Source organism: Eutrigla gurnardus (genome assembly GCF_963514095.1).
Source record: "Eutrigla gurnardus genome assembly, chromosome: 20".
Taxonomy (NCBI): Eukaryota; Metazoa; Chordata; class Actinopteri; order Perciformes; family Triglidae; genus Eutrigla; species Eutrigla gurnardus.
The window spans coordinates 5,130,836-5,153,079 of NC_139931.1; the positions used below are offsets into that span (position 1 = coordinate 5,130,836).

At 45.5% G+C, this 22,244-nt stretch overlaps 3 protein-coding genes across 5 annotated transcripts in view; all 3 read left to right on the plus strand.

Moving 5' to 3' along the window:
* grapa (GRB2 related adaptor protein a) overlaps positions 1 to 5,043 on the plus strand; it is a 145,583-nt gene extending 140,540 nt beyond the window's left edge. For both annotated transcript variants that reach the window (XM_084037272.1, XM_084037271.1), the window contains one exon: positions 4,510 to 5,043. In XM_084037272.1, the coding sequence (XP_083893398.1) occupies positions 4,510 to 4,695 (186 nt within the window). In that variant the 3' untranslated portion in view covers positions 4,696 to 5,043. The remainder of the gene's footprint in view (positions 1 to 4,509) is intronic.
* A 3,451-nt stretch (positions 5,044 to 8,494) lies between these two features.
* fam83ga (family with sequence similarity 83 member Ga) lies at positions 8,495 to 17,851 on the plus strand. Of its 2 annotated transcripts, none has more exons than XM_084037260.1 (5): positions 8,495 to 9,274; positions 10,463 to 10,630; positions 12,335 to 12,459; positions 12,700 to 15,031; positions 15,774 to 17,851. In XM_084037260.1, exons 1-5 carry the CDS (start codon positions 8,822 to 8,824, stop codon positions 16,362 to 16,364), a joined length of 3,669 nt encoding a protein of 1,222 aa, XP_083893386.1. In that variant the 5' UTR covers positions 8,495 to 8,821; the 3' UTR covers positions 16,365 to 17,851. The 2 variants fall into 2 exon arrangements, with proteins under 2 accessions (XP_083893386.1, XP_083893387.1); XM_084037261.1 differs by having other exon boundaries at positions 12,700 to 15,040; positions 15,774 to 15,910.
* A 3,512-nt stretch (positions 17,852 to 21,363) lies between these two features.
* Positions 21,364 to 22,244, plus strand: part of prpsap2 (phosphoribosyl pyrophosphate synthetase-associated protein 2) — a 46,282-nt gene continuing 45,401 nt past the window's right edge. Inside the window, exon 1 of the mRNA XM_084037268.1 lies at positions 21,364 to 21,369. The gene's annotated coding sequence lies outside the window, so the exon portion shown is untranslated. The remainder of the gene's footprint in view (positions 21,370 to 22,244) is intronic.

Below are 22,244 nucleotides of genomic sequence, written 5' to 3' on the forward strand. Positions count from 1 at the left end.
GCTCCGGCAGCCACAAGAGAAAAAATAAATAATCTAAAAGCAAAGCCACATTTTCAAATGAGAAAAAAAAATAAAATTACCAAGTTGCTTGAGGTGTCTGTCTTCTGTAAAAAAAGTGCGTGGCAATTTTAATGGGAAGCATTTTAATACTTTCATTGAGAAGGAATCGGCCTGGAGCAACTTCCTCTTGGTTTACATTCACGATCCTGCAGACCGGGTCTGTTTGTAACGACATATTGGTTCTGCTTCATTCTGCTGAATGCAAGTAGAAAGACAGAGACATCTAAGGTGTTGACCGCTGCTGCTTTGTGGGATTTCTGAGCTGATCAGAAATAACTTAAGAGAGGAAACCACATCCTCCTGTGTTCATGACATCATCCAGACAGTATAGCTCTATAGAAACTTACTTGTATAACTATAAAAGGAAGTTTTCCTGAGCAGCCTGACTGCTGTAGAATTTCACTTTGTGGAACAGGAGACTTTTCACGTGAAAGAAGACGGGTTTTTTGATCCTAAAAATAGCTTTTTGATTTCACAAAGCGCCGTCTCACATTGGAGTTGTTGTCTAGAAACTTTTCCTGCCTTTGCACCTCACGAGTCTCATGCACGCTTTAAATCTCCGGGGAGATGCTGCACAGTCCTCTGAACGACGGCAGCCGGAGCAGGTGCGAGCCGAAGAATTAGCTCCGGGGCGTTACGACGGCAGTTAAACGGGAGATAACGACAGCCGTCCTATGGGAGGGATGAAAAACATCGCGTGACCTAAATACTGCCACAGTCTAACACTGTGAGCAACCGACACAACACAACTACTGGCTCCTTCTGAACATTCGTGTTTTTCTGAGAAGCTGGTGTCATGACCTCTGCATGCAGTCATAGCAAGATGACAACTAGAAATGTGCATCAGCAAACAGCAGGTCTCACAAGCCACAGTACGTCTGTTTAAAACTTTAAATTAAACTGTAAATGTGTCCTATAATACACTTTGTTTATGTCATGATTATCATGTCTCAGAAAATAACACAGAACTGAATTGACTTCACTGTTCCAGATGAGTCAGGATGTGGTGATATTTGTATAAATAATCCGTTTTTATAGGCGTTTCTCACCATTATAAGATTAAAGACCATGACAGATTATTTATGCTCGTTAAGGTCATGTATTCTCTCCGTCTCATTCTAATGTGACGTCTTATTAAGGGAGCTGCATCCCCGGTGAATGAACAGGTATATGAGGATTACATTTTCTCTAATGACGGGGGAGAGCGGCTCTCACTCAGCGAGCCCACCCACATCCTCACAGCCGCTCTGGAGATGCAGCCGCGGTAATTGTGTTTCCGCGGGTCTGCATCTAATCTTTGAGCTCCATCACAGTAATAACACAGCATTAAATATACACGGGAACGTATGTTTTAAATGTGCCTGGAGGCTTTGCAATTGATAAAAGTTGCAGCAAAATTTAGACTCCCAAAACGAATTACATAAAATAATCAGCGTCTTTATTAGCAGTATATTCTATTTCATATCCCTATCATACTTTATGATATGTATCCCATCATCCTATGATGTGATGAGTCCCAGATTTATCCCATATATGGAACAAAATGACTCTCTTTATAGCGCTGTAACTGTAATTTGCCCCTCGGCTCAGAACTAATGCTTCTTGTATTGAAGGTCCACACAGTACCTCCTCATTATTCTGCCTCAGGTCTGAATGATGATGTCATAGGTCACCTTGCTCTTCTAAATTAATATCAAAATCTAATTAGGCTTGCGTGCCAGTTGGCCCTCGTTCACATACATGATGGTACAGCCCATAAAGCTTGACTTTTATATTAATCCAGACATTAATATGCGGGCGGTGACTTGTGGTCAGCGTGCCGCTCGGCCCCCGAGGTCATGTGTATCCGCATCACAACGCGCCCCGCGGCGCAGGGTTGGCGTGCTGAGGCTGCCGTGTTTACCTACGTGGCTCCGTCGCCTGAGAAACAATCTGCCGTTCCACATCACATCACGCCGCGTCGCTCATATCTTTACATCCGTAGCCGAGTCTTCTGCAGCCACTTTAATCAGCTCGGTGGTTCATTCATTCCAAATAGACAATAAACAGCAACGTTATATTTAATTGGAGCTTATTTGGACTCATCTCAGTTTGGAATTCGTTTATTAGCCCAATCATGTTCCTTACAATTAAAGTTTGTATCATTTTAATCAAATTATTGTGCTTTTACTTTCTATCTTTAGTCAGAGAAAAGAGAATAAAGTTCACACAAAGTCCATCCTACCTTTTCTTCATGCTGTAGATTTAAAGCGTGTCAGTCATCAGCCTTTGTTCCTGCTGCAGGTCTGCAGATTACAAACATTAACAACATTAGCTGGGATCCAAACTGTCCGTCCACTTATATAAATAATATAAAATCACGCTCTGTGTGGATCTCAGATATTAATAGTATACTCTCCGGTTACCGACACACCGTTTCATCTTTGCTGCACACAAGTGACACCAACAGCACGAAGCAACAAGGAAAAACTAGTTCTTGCATCGTTCCCTTCAGACCCGAGGATTATTAAATGAATGCATTAAAACAACGCTGGAGAGGAATCAGGTTAACTCGTGTGCTGTAAATGTTTCAGGAAAATATTTAATTATTTCCCTCACTGTCTCTGAAACCAACACATGATCACAGTGTATTTGAGGTTTCGAGTCTACAGACATAAACTTGAATTGAGTTGGTCTTTCCAAACTGATCCCACACCAGCTCTTTATGAACCCTATACCGCTTATCGCACTATGACAGGGTGGGAAATTGTTCTCAGTATATTGTATTTCTTAGTCTATTCAAACTTTGCCCTCCTTTTCTGGCAACTTGTCATCTCCAAGCGGAAACAGAAGCACGGTTAATTCCTTTCTGCCTTACACACCCTGTGTGTGTGTGTGTGTGTGTGTGTGTGTAGGTAAGACAAATGTAGTATAAAGCTGTAGTCCACTGATGTTACAGAGTAATTTGTTTTGCTGTCAGCGCTCGCTCCGGGTCGGAGCAGCCGCTGATACGGACGTTGATCACGAGGCAGCCGAGCGCCGCCGATACGGACGGACCATATTTCTCCTCTCCAAACCAAATGAATGGGTTTTTCCCCTGTGCTGTCTCTCACACACACACATATGCACACACACACACACACACACACACACACCCGAGCAAATCGAGGCCTGCTTGCTCCATGCACACGCACTTACAAGACGTCTAGACTAGATTAGCGAAACAATAAAGGATAAGTCGGTGAGGATTTTATAGATTTGCAGAATTGATAGATGGTGTCTGTTTGTCTTGGTTCTTATCCTGCTGTCTGGGTTGTGTGCCTGAGCCTGGATGCCACTATATTACATCAAGTCCACATCGATGAAGCCCAGAAACACAGTTACCGACGCACACATGCACAAAAAGTAAATTTTTGGTATTCTCTCTGGTCCCTCGGCTCCCTCCCAGTTCATATCATCCACTTTTCTCCGCGGGAGTGCGACCGGCGGCTACGAGGTTAGTTGAGTTCAGGTTCCTTAAAATAGACGTTTTTACTCTTAAAACGGCTTTTAGTTCACGAGTCAACAGAGATCAGAGGAGGCCGGCTATCAGGCGAGGAGAAAGAAGAATTCAAAGAAAAAAAGACAGAAATAAAAGTGGTTCTGAAGTCATGGATCGCCATGAAGTATCACACTTTTAATAGAGTGCTGTTTTTAGTCAGCGTCTGGACTGTCTGTCTGTCCACCTGTCTCTCTCGGTGTCTTACTCTATTTTCTCTCTCATGACCTCCACAAGTAATTCTGTTTATGGCTGCTCTGCCCTGATGAAGCCCACACGGAGACCAACAATGATGAAAGCGATGCGACTTTTAATTCTCTCTCTTCAAATTCAAGATGTATTAATTTGTTGTTGTCAGGCGAGGATGCACCGAAAATTACAGAAAGTCTTGTCAAAGATAAACATAACAGGGAGTTTGCCTTTGTAATTTGCAATAATCAGAATTTTAGATATTATCATATCAAATGTCCCCAAAGCAACACAGCACAAATAAATATTTTTCTCTTGGTTTGACATTTTTGGGAAATGCTCTTATTCCTTTTTTTTAGAGGAGAGTGAGATGAAAACAGTGATAGGAGGCTGGCATCAATCTTCTCATCCATCTTGGCAAGAAAGCAACCGTATTTCACAAAATGTCAAACCTGAGTGAGGCGGATGACGGGAAATGATTCTCAGGCAATACTTTTCTGCTTTTCCTGTTAAAAAATGCCAAAAGAATATGAAAATATGATGAATTCCAACAGTCTTTCAACTCTAACCTTGCTTAATCACCACGAAGATGACCCTTTACTACGTCCCGCCCCTCAAACACAGAGGGGCCAATCATATTGGCCAATCCATTTGTTGCATAAATCAAAGCTCATTTTGAAGTATGTTGTTCCTCTTTTAAGAGTTTGGACTCATGTTTCCTCTCCTTCTCTTCCCCCCCGCAGCGTCCCCATCACGCCCACGCTCTCTTCGACTTCACCCCCCACCACCCGTCCCAGCTGCGCTTCCTGCGCGGCGATGTCATCGAACTCATCGACTGCTCCGACTCGCTACGCTGGAAGGGCCGTTGCCACGGACACGTAGGCCACTTCCCCCCGGAGTACGTCCAGCCCATTTACCACTGCCAATGATCTGGTGCGTCATCAACGAGCTGTCTTGGCCCCGCCCCCCCCCCCCCCCTTCACGCCGCTCCCCTGCTGTGCACTTCACTTTGAACGAACTGATGAGCTGCGACAGACAGTAACTGACTCCTCCCACTTCCCCTTGTGATGCCACCCCTCAAACACGAGCCTCGGCCAATCAGCTGTCACAGGCTCATCCACCGCTTCCACCTGAACGCCACTTACACGTTAATCCTAAAAAAACAAAGATATGAACCTAAACACTGTGGAGAACTTACACACACACACACACACACACACACACACACACATCCCTGGCATACAATAATGTATTCCAGCTTATCAGCGCTGGTGCAGCTTCAATAAAAGCAACAAACACCTGAAGGAAACAGGCGTGCGGCCGGCGGGAGGCTGCAGGAACGGGAATGTTTCCTCCGCTCAACACGAGTCCCACAAAGAGATCCGGGCAGAGAGACACAGAGGGTCATTGTGTTGTGAATATTTGGGGCCAGACACGCTGAGGATGCTGACACAGCGGATTCCTCTCTCGCTGGGCGGGTGTGTGTGTGTGTGTGTGTGTGTGTGTGTGTGTGTGTGTGTGTGTGTGTGTGTGGACCAGTAAAGGAGGTTACTGTGTTAAAGTGACCAGTGAGATGAACACTGCCCCCCGGATGACACTTTTAATAAATACACAGCTTAAAAATGTAACGCGCTCAAACTGAATTTATGAATCATGCGTTTGTTTGTTTCCATGTATTTATTCTTATCCATGTGAATATATTACAAGTAAGATAAAGTTGTATAATAAAAGGGTTTTTTGTTTCTGTGGCAACGAATAGTTTAAGAAAAAGCACATTTTATGTGATTTGCAGTAAGAGCTTGGAGCAGTCTTCCTGAACATGTAACGGCAAATCCTTTAAATAAAGTGATACATTTACCTCTTTGACATTACTTATGATTTTGTAAAGAGTTTGTCTATTGAAGGAAGAATATGTGAGACGCTGGTTAGTTACACTGTGCAATGCATTTTGTGCTTTTCTTGCTTTTGGTTGCATATGAGATAATTTTTTGAGTGAATGTGAGTTCAAACTTGCGTGGAAGTGCATGATGATGATTATCATTGGTGCAAAAATATTAGCCGCTGTCTATTCATTGGTTGACGGAGCACATCTGGCCAATCAAGGTGAACTTTGACCTGCGAGTCCACTAGAACTGGAGAATCCAACGATAAAGGAAAGGCACGCCTGCGATCGTCAATCAATCTGGCTCCAATAGAACTGGAAGATATTTAATGTGTGGTTAGTTGGATAAAACTTGCAGACGTCAGATTGGGCCCAATTAACTTGTCATGCAACAAAGCAGTTAATCACACAATTTAAATCTAGTGATCCGTACACTCGGACACACTTCGATTGGAAGAACCTTTTGTGCGTGCACACTTTTTTTCCGTCACAAAACGAATGTTAGGTTTGAGGAAACCGTCACAAACTTTAACTTTTAAGATTAATTTGTGGATTCGTGTCAATGTACTCCATCATTACATTACAATATCCTGAATATTTAACAATCTGTCCCGGTCTGGACGTTTTATTTTGTAATATTTTATGGACTAAAAAATGTATCTAAAAAAATCCCTACACAAAAGTGATGATGACTGTTTTACACACGCTGTCCCCGAGGTCTAATTACTGCTGTTACTATATAAATAGTATTTTAATGTGTGTGTGGAAGCCTGCTGTTAAATGTCATTGCATCTCATTTAAATGCCAAGATCTCATTGGCATGCAATTCTTGTGTCAACGAAAAAGAATTGCGTCTGTGTGTTTATGCGACACACACACACACACACACACACACACACACACACTGCAGGTATGTCATAAAGCTCCCTCACAGTGTGCTGGTGCTATGCGATGAATGCAGCGCTGCTTCTCTCACCAGGGTGTCATGTTTGAAACGAAGTAAGAAACAGGGTTACATCCTAAAAAAAAATCCAGTCCCTTCACAACTTTTTTGTCTCCTCTTATCTTGTTTTTTTAACAGACCACTTCTTTCGTTCCCGCTGACAGTCACCTCTGACTTGCCAACGACAGTTAGTCAATAAACTCGCCGGCATCCAGCAGGGGAGAAGAAGAAAGGAGGTGTACCTGAAATAGCTGCTGCTGCTTTCTTCCTTAAAACCGCTGAGTCACTTTGAAGTGTGTGTGTGTGTGTGTGTGTGTGTGTGTGTGTGTGTGTGTGTGTGTGTGTGTGTGTGTGTGTTTGATAAAGAGCTAGACACACACTCTTTATGACATATTTGTGTCGTGTGCTAGAAGTGAGGCCACATAAGAATATTCAATGTGGGTTACAGATGAGAAAAAGAAAGTGAGATAAACAGGAGGGAGACTGACGTGGAGCTATAGACGTTGATGATAATCATAGGCGTTAAAAGGCAAATACAACGAACACCGTCAAACCAGTCCGACTGACTGCCTGCCTGCCTGCGGCTGTTGGGGCCCTGACGGTGAAAGTCAGCCTGCAAACCCGACGCCCAGCAAACCAGCAGAACGCTTCATAAAGATAATTAGTCTCATGTTGCCAATCAGCAGTCAGCAACAAAAAAAAAAATCAACAGATGAGACGAGCGGTTAGTGAGTCAGCAAGAATACCAGCTGGTGAGTCACCCAGCGATTCACTTAGCATGTGATGTGACAGCAAGACAAGAGAGGAGGGGTTGAAATATTTAAGGGGGGGTTTCAAAGTCACGATGCCCATCAGGAAGACCGACGCAAGTCCTCCGTCCTCGAACACGCAGCCGTTTGAAAACCGGTGAGCAGCGACTACGGTCTCTGTCGGTGGACATTCAGACCAACAACAGCTCTGCGCTAAAAACAAAGAAATAAAATGCAAGCAGCTACGTTGGTGTGTTAATTAGGCAGCAGGGAGACGACAAAATACTGTGCAAAGGCCAGTTTCTGTCATATATCCACACTGAACTGCACTGTTTTCTGAAAAGCTAGCACTATTAGTAATTTTCTCATGGATGGATGGATAGATTTTGGTTATTTGATGCAGATATGCAGCTTATGATGTGTTTTCTACTGCACATGTCATAGTTTTCTATGGTTTCTGGCAAGGTTTTGATTTGGGCTGGTTTTTATTATTATATATTACATGATTTAAGTTGCGATTGGGCTGGAAACTGTCCATCTGATCTGGAAATGCTGGTAAAAAAAAGTCATTTAAAGGTCTAGAATGTCGTACAAACTTGAGGCTGTGTGTTTCATTTGTTTGATTCTTGAGAAGACTTGTTTCGCTTTTATTGTGACGGGTTGCGGGATGTGCATGACTTCAGTGTTATTATTGCCATTAGACACACTTGAGTGTTCCTCGGTTCCTACAGAAGAGTTTAAAGGTCACCTGTGTAGGTGAAAGTGTCGTTTTTCCTGTTCTGCTTATTTTTAAGAACATGATATATGGTCTGTTCCACCCCATTTATGTTTTAAGATCCCATTAAACCCATCTTTGACTCTCTGTAAAGCAATTACGTGACCTTTTATTACTTGCGGTTTGCGTCCCGCCCGTTCTGGCAGCAGCATCGGGATCATGACAGAACAGGTACGACCGCGGTGTGGGTATTTTTTAGGGCGATGTGTGATTTGCATGGGGGACAGGCAACTGTAATGATTTAATGAGTTTTTTGGAAAAGAAAGGGAGGGACTGCCAGTCAAACACCTCTGTCTAACGCACCATACAGACAACAGGAGGGGGAAGCCGTGTGAGTCACGTGACTAAGGTGCGCATGTTTGTGTAACGTGTGGGTGGATGCCTATCGCTCACACCTGTCGGGCGGTGCAGCCAGCGGGGTCTCTCTCCCTCTCTCTCTCTCTGTCTGTCTGGTCAAAGTTGGGAGTCTGGAACTGAGGAGGACAATGGCGGAGTGTTAACACACCATGGATTACAAGGCAGACCGCAGTCGGGGACTACTTGAAGTTATGCGCAACAAGTGTGCAACCGAACCGTTCAGCTCTCACAGAGGAGCAATTAGTGCACTTCCAAGCAGCGTTCTTTACCCGAAGTCTGGAGGAGTCTAGGAGGAGGGCGGCGCCGTGAAACCTGCTGGATCTGGAGAGTCGGCCGGTCGTTGTGAGACATGGCTCTGTCCCAGGTCCAGTGCCTGGACGACAACCACGTGAACCCGCGGACGCACGAGGCCAAACCGGAGTTCTTGTACTGCGAGGACCAGCGGCTCGCGCTGGAGGCGTTCCTGCGGGATGGCCGCGAGGCGTTTCTCAAGTACCTGGGGGCTCGCGGCATGCGCGGCTTCCTCTCGGACCCGGAGCTGGACAGCTTCGCCGAGGCGGTGGAGCCCTACGACCCGGGCACGGAGGTCTTCCCGGAGGACGCCGGGGACGACGAGCCGCCGCTGTCGCTGCACTACTGGCCCGAGCTGTCGGACACGTCCGTCCCGCGGATGGACCTGGGCTGGCCGGACAACGTCTCCTACCGGGGGGTGACGCGCACCACCGTGTACACGCAGCCGCCCCTGGAGGGCGCGGTGCACATCAAAGAGGTTGTCAGGAAAATGATTGCGCAGGCGCACAAGGTATGTTTGGCCACTATTGGACAGAATAGGCTTTAATGAATTCTAGCAATATCCTGCCTGTCGAATTAAATTACACTTCTACTACATCCACCAGGCCAACCCAGTCCACAGAAAGCAATAAAACAAAAATAATAATCATAATTAAACATCATTTTAAATATTATTTTACTTATTAGGGTTGGGCAATATGGATAAAATAAAATATCACAATATTTTGGAAATTGCAACAATATTGTTAGGTTGCCTATTGGTGCTTCCACAACATATTTACACAGTCATATGTTTGATAAATAATCAGAAATCATCAGAAATGTGGATATAATGACAAAGCGTGTAAAGGAAAATAATAAGTGAGCTTTCGTAAATTAAGAAAATTACACCACTTTACTTTAAAGCAGCATTTAAAACCAGGAAAAGACACTTATGTGATATTATGATATCCATAATCTATTTATTCATATTACAGAATTAAAATATAGTGTTGGTACATTGGCCAGCTCCCCTGCCTACGCTCTATAGTCTATATGTATCTCTGTGTAGGTCTGGGATTTCTCTGACCTGCCATCCTCACTCAAAAGATTATCTGCAACGTTGACATAAAGCAGCCGCGGCTCTCAGTCAGTATGAGGTCAGAGTCCAGACTGATGATGACCAAGTGGGACAATCGAGAGTAAAGTGCAACTCGATTAAGCTGCTTTATCAGGGACTGAGAGAACATGTAACACGGGGGAGCCTGTCTGTTATGGTGGATGTTTGCATAATTGTATGCTTGTCTGTCTGTTCGGGAGGTGACTCATCCGAAGGCACACGTTTATGTGACATACTTTATTCTCTAAGCAGCTGTTCTCAGTGTTGTGCATTGCTTGACTCATCTCCGTGGGCGCCAAAAAAGATATATGGGTCATATAAACAGAGGAAATAATGCAGAATCACCCTTTTTTATCGCCCTCAGAATTGTCTTTTTTCACAGGAAAACTTATATTTTACTCAAACCTGTGGAACAACTTGAATCTTATTTGTCTTGGCAGAAAAGAGTAAACACGCTGTAATGTTTAAAGGCATCCCGCCCGAGGCTCAATCCTCCTGCGTTGTCGTAAAGTGTGCGTGCACGCATTCACTACATAAATGGAGCATGTGCATGAGTGTTTCTCCCGTGTGTGATGTTGGCGGCGTTTTGTGCGTCTCCAGGTGATAGCGGTGGTGATGGATGTGTTCACGGACGTCGACATCTTCAGAGATTTGCTGGACGCTGGTTTCAAGAAGAAGGTTTCGATCTACATCCTGTTGGAACACACGGCGCTACCTCACTTCCAGTCCATGTGTCGGAGGGCCAACATGCACGCCGGGCACCTTAAGGTGAGTCGGCAGTAAATTGGTCAGCATCAAACAAGGTCATTAAAGTCAAGAGGTCTGTTATGCATGGGTACGTGAGAGCACACGTTGGAAATGCACCTCAGATGAACCCTTTACCTCGCTGTGTCTACCTTGTTCCGGTTCAATTCAATAATTGGCTGCTTACCATGACAACAATCCAGTTTGAAAACACATTTTGTTCATGTCGGGACACGGAGAAATAAGTTAGGAGGAACATTAAACTTTATCTTCAGGTATTCTTGAGAAATCTTTTGATCGAGCTGCCACGTTTTAATGCCTCGATGGGAGCCAGACTCTTTAATCGCTTGCTTCAGATCTGCTGCTTTATCCTTCCTTCTACAGAGGGGTTAGATAATCCAACATACAGTAGAAACAGAGAACACACATATGCATGTGTGCACAGACGAACTGACAATCACACACACGTATCCTACAGATATAAGAACACGTGCTGGTATATGCCTCGGAGGAACTCAAGTGAAATGCAAAGCCAGAAACAACCTGGCACACTTCCACTTTATCTGTAAGTAAAACAAGCTTCACAATCCCATGTGGTGGCGTGTTTTATAAACATAGACACATCACAGATGCACATGATGTAGGAAGATGTTTTTCTATCTGTTTTTATTCCCATTGCTTTTTGAAAGATTTAGCATTTTGTTGTTTTTACTTACATTCTTAGAGAATGTAAATCCAAATCCAAGTGCAGTGTGCAAACTTGACTCCAGTAACACAGCTGCACAGTGCACAGCTAGCCCCAAGGCCTTTATTTAAAACAGTCAAATGTTGACTCCTTGAATGTTTTTCTGTTTTGTACATATGTTGTTTGTGTGGTTCACCTGACAAATGTTGCAGAAATGCCTGTAAAGCGGCTGCTATTTTAGCCCGTATCAGTCCCGTATCCTTCAACGTGATACACATGTGACAGGTGGAGGACCGGTGGGGTTTTTACTGAAGGCTGTAGGTGAAGAGAGGCAGTAGGTGGAGGAGCATGATGCCGGATTCTTCTTACTCTCCAGTCGTCTGAGGGGCCAGATGTAGACTTTTTTGTAAAATAAGCAAATGCACAGTGATAGTTGGGATGTTGTTTTGTTTTTGCATTCTTTCTAGGAAAGTTTGAGATTGAATTTTAGGGTAAATTTGCAGGATTTATTCAATCGTCTTTTATTTAACGTTTATATCTGTGAGGACATTGGGTTGTTTGTCATTTTTAAAAAGTGCAGTTCAGAGCTGAATGCAAAACATAGAAAAATGCAGTTTGCAGATTTGATCCAATCGGTTGGCCAGAGGAATGTGCTGAGGGTTGAGGGTGGGACCAAAGGAGGGAGGAAAACATGTTCCTACTGTGAGACAAGCCACACCCAAGGCACACCGGGAATCATCCGCTGCATCGGGACAACTGGTTATATCAGGCCCTCCCCAAATCAGATGATCGGAAATCCAAACTCACATTTTCACAGCTCGGTCAGCTCACAAAGAACACGTTCACGCTGAGCTGTGAATTTGCCCAAAAGGAAGCAGAGAGTGACAGAATGGACGTGATGGAGAAAGTGTTTAGGTGCCTTTCATGTGTAATCTCTTATCTCAAACGATGTTACAATCCTTTATGACTGCAGCACCATTAACTGTACCACCCATTTATTATCATGATGTGTGTGTGTGTGTGTGTGTGTGTGTGTGTTACAGCACCTTCGTGTTCGCTGCACATATGGATCTGAGTTCTACACTCGGTCCTGCACCAAGATCAGAGGGCGGATGGGACACAGATTCATGTTCATCGATGGAGACAAAGCTGTGTCTGGATCCTACAGGTCAGTCCACGCGTGTGTGTGTGTTTGTCTGTGTGCATGCGTGTGTGTGTGTGGGTGTGTGTGTTTGCCAGTGAGCGTGCGAGAAAGAGATAAAGAGAGAAAGAAACGGGTTATCTCCACATGAGAACATAGAATCCACTGTCTGTAAATGTTCAGTAGCATTTTCTCTCTCTTCTTGTTTTATTACGCGTTGGTGTCATTTAAAGTATTCTAACTATGTCTTTGCTGTTTGCTCTGAAGTTTCACTTGGATGTCATCGCGGCTGGACAGAAACCTCATCACCGTGGTTTCAGGCCAGGCGGTGGAGTCCTTCGACAGGCTGTTCCGCGTCCTCTACGCCACCTCCAGCTCGGTCGACCTCCGGCAGGTCGCCACGGAGCCTGAACCCGAACTGGAGCCGCTCCCGCAGCCGGTCGTGTTGATCTCTCCTGCTGCCATTGCAAGGAAACTGTACAGCCCCAAATACGCCCTGGTTGCTTTAAGCAACCCCAGCCCCACCCCTTCTGCTGACCCCAAAGACACCCAAAATCCAGAGGACTCCAAGGACCCAGAAACCAGGAAGCAGAGGAGGGCTTGTAAAGACCAGGAGGTTCCACCCATCCATCCGGGACTCGATCTGGAGAAAGCATGTATGATCTCATACCTGCCCATCTGGCCAGAGCCCGACCCCCCCAGTGACGTCATTGGCTTCATTAACATCCGTGATGCCAGAAGGCCGAATCAGGTCCATCTACAGAGATCCGAGATGTTTGAAACCAGCCAAGCGATCCGGTTCAGCAGTCCGTTCAGCATGCCGAAGGAAACCCTGCCAGAGGTTGCCAAACCCAGACAGCTTACTTCTGAACACAAGGAGACGAAAAACCTCCAACCAGCACAAGATAAAAGCAAGTCTGAAGAGTCAGCACAACCCAGCTCGGAGCCTGGCGTCATTAAAAGCAAAGCAGAGGCGCCTGGACAGAAATCACCCGCATCTGAACCAAAGTGTGAATCTGACAAAGACGCCACTAAGACTCTCAATCACGTGACTACGAGCACGGTCAACGGTGCTCCTCTGGTCTCCATCAGATCTTCCTCCATTCCTCGTCTGACTTCTTCTTCTACTCCCAAACCTACCCTCCCTTCTTCCTCCGTACCCTCATCTTCGTCAACCCCTCCCATCCCTAAACCTCGGACTGTCCAGCTGGTTATGAAAGGCGGCACCTGCGACGGCGAGTTCACCGTCGTCAGGAAGGAGACCAACAAGGATGTGCAGAACAACAGTGGGATTAAAGCGGCAGCACAGAAAGATGCGTTGAAGGTCGGACGTGCGGCGGAGAAAAAGCAGAGTGGGACTTCCCAGGAGGCAAAGAATGAGGAAGCAGAAGGACGACGCAAGAGAGCAGGAATGCAGTTGATGGCCGGAAACAAAGCCAAGTCAGAAAGTTTGATCGCTGATGGGCCAAAGGCGGAGCGTGGGAATATTCAAGGGATAATTTCAAAAGATGTCGAGCCCAAGAGTTCGACGTCGGCAGACTGCGAATTAGGCCCGCGGACGGAGTGTGCAGCCGCGACACAAACGGAGATAAAGGCTGCAGGAAGAGCTTCGACGGACTGTGAGAATGTGACAGAAAGCAAAACATACCTGGCGAGAGCACACGCGCCTCAGAGGATATCGTATTGCGAGTCGACCCCACAACAAATAGGTGTAACAGAGAATGACTCGCCAAACACCGAAGCACAGAACGCACACGGCACCTTTCAAGAACAAACTCCTCAAGGACAACGCAGAGCACAAAGACCTAAGAGACCTCTGCGTTCGGCGACGCCTGAGAGGGAACCACGGCCACTCAAAGCTCTCGCACGCACTCCGACCCCCGACGGATTCCTCCCACAATCGCCCACCCCAGAATCTCGTAGGCACCCGTCGGATCCACGCACTCCAGATTTCCGAACGCCTACGTCCGACGGGTTCTCCTCACCGAGGCCGGACTCCGCCCTCTCCGGCACCTCGGAGGAGTATTACGAATGTAGGGACTCTCCTTTCCGCGAGTCTTTCTTTGAGCGAGCAGCGTCCCCCAACAAGGGAACGACCGGTCCAGAGTACGCCAACTCTACAGCTTGTGCTGCTCCATTAGCCGCTACGGACAGCTCAGGCAGCGAAACGCAGAGTTTGTCGAGGCCTGCTAGCGTCTACTCTTTGTCTTCTTTAAACGGGAAAGAGGAAAAGGAAGTTGTAAGCGAGGAAAACGGGAGGGAGGAAGATGAAAGTGTGGACGAGAGGAGAAGCAGCGAGGACGCCAAGAGAACAGCCGACTCAACGGAGCCAGAAGAAGAACACAAAGAGGCCCAATCACCGAAGAGACAGAGGGGGCTGAACCAATCAGCGGTCGACGGAGGAGGGACTCCGGGAGAATCAGCCAATGAGAGGAAAGAGCTGAAGCGGTTGTCTGCAGGTGAAGTTCAACCAAAGAAGGTTTCTCCTGAGAGGAAGAGACCGGAGAAGGAGAAGACAGTGGAGAGGACGGCACTAGGACCCAGCGGCGTGGAGAGGACAGACAGGTCCCAGTCAGCCAGAGAGACTGAGGGACGGAAGGTATGAACAGTAAGATGTTTTCATCTAATATTCCACATTTAAATGATTACTTTAATTGTTACTCAGCATTTCAAATTATATTATTATTATTATTTGCGCATGAAGAAAATATACATTTAAATCGGTTAATATTTGTAGTCATACTTATTCTTATTTCTGTGTGTGTGTGTGTGTGTGTGTGTGTGTGTGTGTGTGTGTGTGTGTGTGTGTGTGTGTGTGTGTGTGTGTGTGTGTGTGTGTGTGTGTGTGTGTGTGTGTGTGTGTGTGTGTGTGCGCACCAGCAGAGCGTCACTAACTAGAAACACACGACTCTTGTTCATTATTGAACGAGGAGACTGTGTGAATTAAAGTCACGTCGCTTTAACGAGGCGCCCGCACGTGTTCACGCCGATGCAATATTGATGAATCGGTCGGTAAAAGATTAATAGTTTGACTTTTATTGCGGCGGTTCAAATCCCTCACCGTCCGCCGGGGTCGAACAATGGTCGTGTCGAGTCAGTGAGGTGTTTGCTGGCGTGTTTGAAGTCACTCTTGTCATGTAAAATTAACAACCGGGACATTAGAACAGATCTCACATTTGTACAAAGCTTTTATGACACTGGTGCAGAATATGTGAGAACATTTTACTCTGTATTCTTGGTCAGTTGCCAGCACACTAATGGAATACAATATGGGGGAATTGGTGTTATAATTAACCCGGTCTTGTTATGCAAACATGACACATTTCTTCTCGTCTCCCTAGCTTACTCCCAAAGCCCCACGAGGAAAGCAGCAGGACACCGGAGCAGCCTCCCCTTCCCGACCCTCCAGACCCACTGGAGCCCTCTCCACCGGCCAGGCTACGGGGCCTCGTCCCAGGGTAAACCGCCAGCCGAACCATGCAGGTAGCTTACAGAGCTTGGATAGTAGCTCGTCCCCTCGCAGGCCGCCATCCAGACCACCTCCCCCCGTGACGGCGGGTAGCGTCGGGTCGGCGTTTGGGCGGAAGCAGGCCGAGGTCTCCCGACAGCCTCTAGCGGCGCAGGGCAGGACGAGAGCTGCTCCGCCGCAGAATCAGCATCCTCCCCCGAAACCGCAGGCCTCTTCTCTCCTAACGCACTCGAACAAAAAGGCCCAGAACGAGACGGCGTCACCGAGGGAAGATCATTGTCAGGAAAAAGAAATGTCTCCGTTCAGCTTCACTTTCAGCCGCCTGTACAGCCTGAAGGGCCTGAAGGGCCTGAAGGACAAGGTGAGCAAGCTGCCAGGGCAGAGCAAGAGAGGCGGTGGCGCCGGCTCTCCGGGACAGAGACGCAAGAGCACCAGTGAGGCTGATACCCATCAGTCATGCTGACGTCAGCGTTTTTATCTTACTCTTAACGCATCTGGCCAAAGAAAAGCAACGTTAATTCAAAGATGTCTCCCTTCGACTCCAAGAAAAACACTTGTCTTGAATTAGTACGCGTACTGTGAAAGAAATGCCAAAAGTAGTATCTCTCTCTTCTTATTGCTGACAGCTTGAGTGAATGTCTGAACTTTGCCCTTCGACCCACGACTTGTGGTTTTGTCTGATGGACGACGCACATTAAGTTATTTTCCCCCATTATATATGTTGTGTAGTATGTAGTACTATAGGAGACGAAACTGCTCAAATGTTGCTCATTACTGAACCAAACAAAGATTACATCTGGAGATTAGTTTTCATTCACGTCGCTGCATCTCACATGTTTAAAATTCTTCTCATGCTGAAAATCCAGCTCTCCGTTTCTGGCTTATCTCTTAGTGTCAGGAGGTCGTGACCTCTGATGCTGTCTGGACTTGTGGAGTTGAAACACACTTGACTTATTACATAGCCTCGAATGGTTTTCTTGACGCTTTTTCACCCACCAGTGACTCTGTTATGGAACAAGTGAAGAGTGGATTTGTTTCGAAATTTCAAAATCAAACGTTTAAAATGTCTGTTTGACCAAAGAAAATATCACCAGTTTGACTTTTACATCTGTACATAATACACTGGACCGAGTGAGCAGTTGCTCCACTGTGATACATTTTTAGTGAAATATCTTTTTTTTTTTTGTCATTTCAAATGTGGGAGATCTTCTTTGCTGGTACGATATCTCGGGATGGTACCATGTGAATGTGTGCTTTCAATATGCAGTATGAGAGACTGGGAGAATAGGTACTAGCACACACACACACACACACACACACTGTTCTGATCTGCTGTATTTGGTGCGATGCTGAACAATGCTGGATATCACCGCTGCAGGCAAATAAACGTGTATCCAAATGTCTGTTTATATTGAAAACAGGAGCGTTTGTCCCACTTTTGTGTTAAAACAAGCCAAGATGTTGCTCCTCTGTGCATTTAAGTGTCTACTTTCTTAAATTTGTACACAAATCTGTCGATTCAGGATCCTATCTTAGTGTTTTCTGACGTCTCCGACCTTTTATTTGGGTTTTCCGTTGTTCCATGGCGTGCTGAACATGAAAAGACCAAAAAGGGGGGTCAGGTAATTGATCTATTCTTTGTTTACACCAAATCCCATTTACATTCAAAATGCTCTTTGCCTGGAAGACAAAGTCAGAGTGACTGAGCCCAGACAAGTCATCCGCAGACGAGCACAATAATAACAAAAAAAACACCCGACAGGAAAGACTCGTTACTTTGAAGGCCCGCTCCGATGTCCTGCAGATACAACGGCAGCAGACGATAGGTGCCCTTCAGTGTGTTTGGGGGGAATTGGAAATGTTTGCATGATAAACTCATGGATGACATCGATGAAAACGCTTCGGTCTAGTCGTCTTGTTACGGGACACAGACAATAAATTGGTGTTGTCGCTGAACGTTTGTCTGCCTCTTTCATTTGACAGTGAATCACTGTATTGGATTTCTCAATCCGGGTTTTTTTTATTTTTTATATGAAATATAGATTGCAAATCATGGATGGCTGCCCTTTGGAGCTACGAGAGGCTGCTCTGCATGCCAACTGAGATTGGCATCTGATTCATCTCTGTGTATTTCTTCAAGCTTCAGTCATGTCAAAAAAAAAAAGTCAGAAATTCAGAAAGCAGTACGGTCCCTCGATGCCTCTGTGGTTTTGGAGGCTTCATTCATCTTTCACAGCACGTCGCGGCTCTGCAAATATCAGATGTAATCCGTGTCACAGACGTGCCGAGTAGCAACGGAAATTACAGATAGTAAATAGCACATTCAAGTGGCCCCAAAGGACATATTCTTTTTTGGATCACATTCACACATGGAAAACAAACTCCTCCTGAAAGAGGAGGGAGCAGGAAATTCTGCAGCCGAGGTGTGAGGTTTCACAGTAAAAAGAGCTTGTAGCTCCAGTGTGTGAAACGACTTCGACGGAGTTTATTTATTTAACGAGAGAAAGAGGAATTAAAGACGGGATGACGTGCAAACTTTCACACGCTAAGGAACACCTCGACAGATTATTATACACCTAATCATTTGTTCTGAATACGATGCGTACGTAATAAGGAGATACACCCGATGGTTACTAAATGCCGCCACAAAGGTTAATCATATTTGGATTATGGAATCAATATCACCGTCATGCATTAAATATGAAACGACAGTCAGATATTTAGTTTAGCACAAAGACTGGAAGCTCCGCCTACAAGAGACAATGAAGCTCCCTAATTGACATGTTACATCTTGTTGGTTAAATCCAGGAACAGCCAATCAGGGAGGACTCCAGGAAGTGTTGAAGTGACCCGTTTTACCGGATAGGTTTCGGCTGAACCATTTCTTGGAATCGCTGTATGATTTCAGGCACCAACGAATCTGCATATGGACCTAACTAATGGACCTTTGTGCTAAGCTAAGCTAACGAGCAGACAGACAGACAGAAAAGTGCATTTACTGAATCTCTTCCTTTAAATATCGATTAACAGCATTTTGATATCAAAATCTTACAAAGCAAAGCGCTCCAAAAACTGCAAACGTTATATTAAGATTATATATTTTGCATGTGTCAAAAATGACAATATGCTTCACAATAATTTTTTATCAACAAAAAAAGTTTTTTTAAATAAATGCTAATGTAGTTTACCTCCCCTAACAAACACAAGAGTGGCAGATGGTGGAACAAGACTCAGTTCATATAGGCATATAGACCCGAGATGAAATATGCTTTATGAATAGTTTTCTGGGTCACACATCCAGATTTAGACTGAGTCAGACACACACACACACACACACACACACACACACGGAGGGAAGAGAAGAGCAGTGATTGAGATGCAGCAAGCAGAGAGAGAGAGAGAGAGATCTGAATGGACCGAGAGGCGAAAGGCAGAGAACAGAAAGAAACTGAGAATAGAAAGAGAGGCAGAGGAAGATGGAGGACAGATATATACAACGAGAGACACAGGAACACGAAATCTGCAAAATAGAATGACTGACTTCAGCATCCACGAAGTTTTTCACTTTTCTATTTAACGTCTCCTTCCCTGTCAGTCCCGACTCGTGTAAATCTTTAAAAAGATACGGCTTCGTTTCTTTTAAAAGCCTCCGTCGTTTCCTTAAACAGCCGGCCGCCGTCGTTCTTAGTGAAAGCTTCTTTAATAGGAGACTTTTAACATTTGATGGGGACTATTTTCAGCTCATTGAAATACTTGGAAACCCGGAGTGTCATTGCAGGACATTACAAGACTGTTTTACCTTGACATTTTAAAAAATATGACATTTTTATGTTGAAAATCAAGATCAAGGAAGTTACCATATATGGTTCCGTCGAGGGTTAAATGTTTTCTAAAAGGTGTATAAATAAAAGATATAAGAGAAACACATTTAATGCAGCATCACTGTGTATGTGAGACTGTCTGTGGTTATATTTATATATGGTTGTATTTTCATTTCCTTAGAATGAGCCGTTATATTTACATGGGGGTTTATTTGTACAGGAGCCCAGAATGGACAAACCAAACATCAGCTCTTAGAGAGAAGTTTCAGTTGTTCTGAACACACAAACAACACACACTGCACCTTTAACAGTGCTATCAATAAAGACAAGAGACTCACCAACATTTTCAGATCATCTGTTAAGAGAGACGCCATAACATCCGTCACATCGCCTACTTATGTTTCCCTCGCCTGGCGTGTTGCTGTTATCTTATCTCGTTGTTATCTGGGGAGGAACCCGAATGGTATTTAGGCCTCCGACGAGCAGCAGCCCGAAAGAAAAAAAGAAGAAAGAAAACGCCATCTGTAGCGTGAATGTGTGCCAGAGACAGGTAACCTGTTCAGTCAGCGGGGGGTCACGACGTTAACCGGAACTCAGCAGCAACACACAGCGAGGCTTCATTACCTCACCGTCTACACACACGCACACACACACACACACACACACACACACACACACACACATGGAAGTCTTGTGATGCTGGCGTTGTTTTTTTGTGGATGATTGGACTGCCTGATAGCAGCGTCTCAACCCCAGAATAGCACATCACACATACAAACACTCGGCTCCCTCAGGCCATTTATATGGAGATGAGAGACTTGGTTACCAGGCGGACGGACACACACACACACACACACACACACACACACACACACACACACACACACACACACACACGTCGTAGCATCATCCGTTCAGCTGAGCCCTCCGAGCTCATCATAAATGATAATGCCAGACTTCCACTCAGCCTCTGGGGTCGCAGTACAGATAGAAATGACACAATGGGACAAAGCGGTGACTCAGCCCTCTTATGCTCTCCGTGCTTTATGGACCCCCCTTTGGGTCCATCAACTGCCGAGCAGCATGTGAGTACAGACCCACCGGTTGCCTTTGCAGATGCGCAGCTATAGGAGGTGTGTGTGTGTGTGTGTCTGTGTGTGTGGGTGTGGGAAGGTCGAGGTTTAGTCAAGACATCCTCTGATGTCAACATTTTCCGACACAAGACGTGAGTCACTCTTTAATTAGCGCGTTTTCATGGTCGCTTGGTCTTCTGGGTAATGAAGTGTCCCATCAGCCTGTTTGGAGTTGATAAAAGACACACACACACACACACACACACACACACACACACACACACACACACACATTTTTTTTTATGTGCCACTGGGCGATGATGGAAGATGAATGTGTTCAGTGTCACGTTGACTTCCTCCTGGTCTCTGAGCTCTGAAGCGTCACCTGTTCGACCGGAGAGGATTAAAACGCAGCCCGAGAATAAAGTAGAACTTTCTGGGTTTTTTTCTATGGAGTCGATACAAGTGGAGGTTGCTGTTTGTTTAAGATCGATAACTTCACATAAGTAAAGTGAATGGATATGAAATAAAGAGAAAGCACACGCAATTTAAGCATCTTGGTGGAAAACCACAAGTCTAAAATGTGTGATGTCAGCAGAAGCTCCTCCCTGCTCTCGACTAAGATTAAGTCCTGGTGTAAATACGGTGCAACATGTAATATTAAACAGTGATTGATGACAGCCAGACATTGAGAGCCGCTGGCTGACCAACAGGTCTGCCCCTCGGCTGAATACTGACACTTTACAGACACACCTGGTTTTAGAGGATGGAGGGTAAGACAGGCTCAGGGCGAACTGGCACGTTTTGAAAGGCGCCTGAGATTATCTCTATCGTTGTTTGATCGAAAGTGTCATGTTTCAAACTCATTAAGGCCGACCACACAGACAGACAGACAGACAGACAGACAGATCTTGGTTTTGGATCTGTTGAGGCAGAGCAGCAGGGAGGATTCTGGAAAAAAAGAGCTTAAGGTCACACACACACACACCGGCCCACTCCCTCCTCTGGCATGCAGCTGATTGTTGGAGTGGCATTTAATTAATCCTGTCAGAAAAGGTTAAGGAAAAAGAGGTAAGAAGGGAGGGAAGGAAATTGAACGATATTGACAGAGGGAGATGCTCTGTGAGGATCCTCATTCACCGACTGAAAAACACCGTTTCACAAAAGGCAAATTAGTCTCGCTCTGCAGACAACTGACTTTGGTTTCCCTGAACACTGATCTGGCTTCATTTGAAACGCCGGCGGTATAATGGAGGGTTTATAAGCTTTCCCGTGAATCTGCAGCAGGTCATTTGTGCTGCGTGTCTCGCCGTCAGATGTAGAAATCCAGGTGGTGAACGTCCACGTTAATCCCCTCCCTTCACAGAGATAATCGAGCCCTTGAGCAAGGTATTCAACCCCTGCTGAGGGCCGCAGGAGGAGACTTGTCGTAGGTGTGGACACTCACAG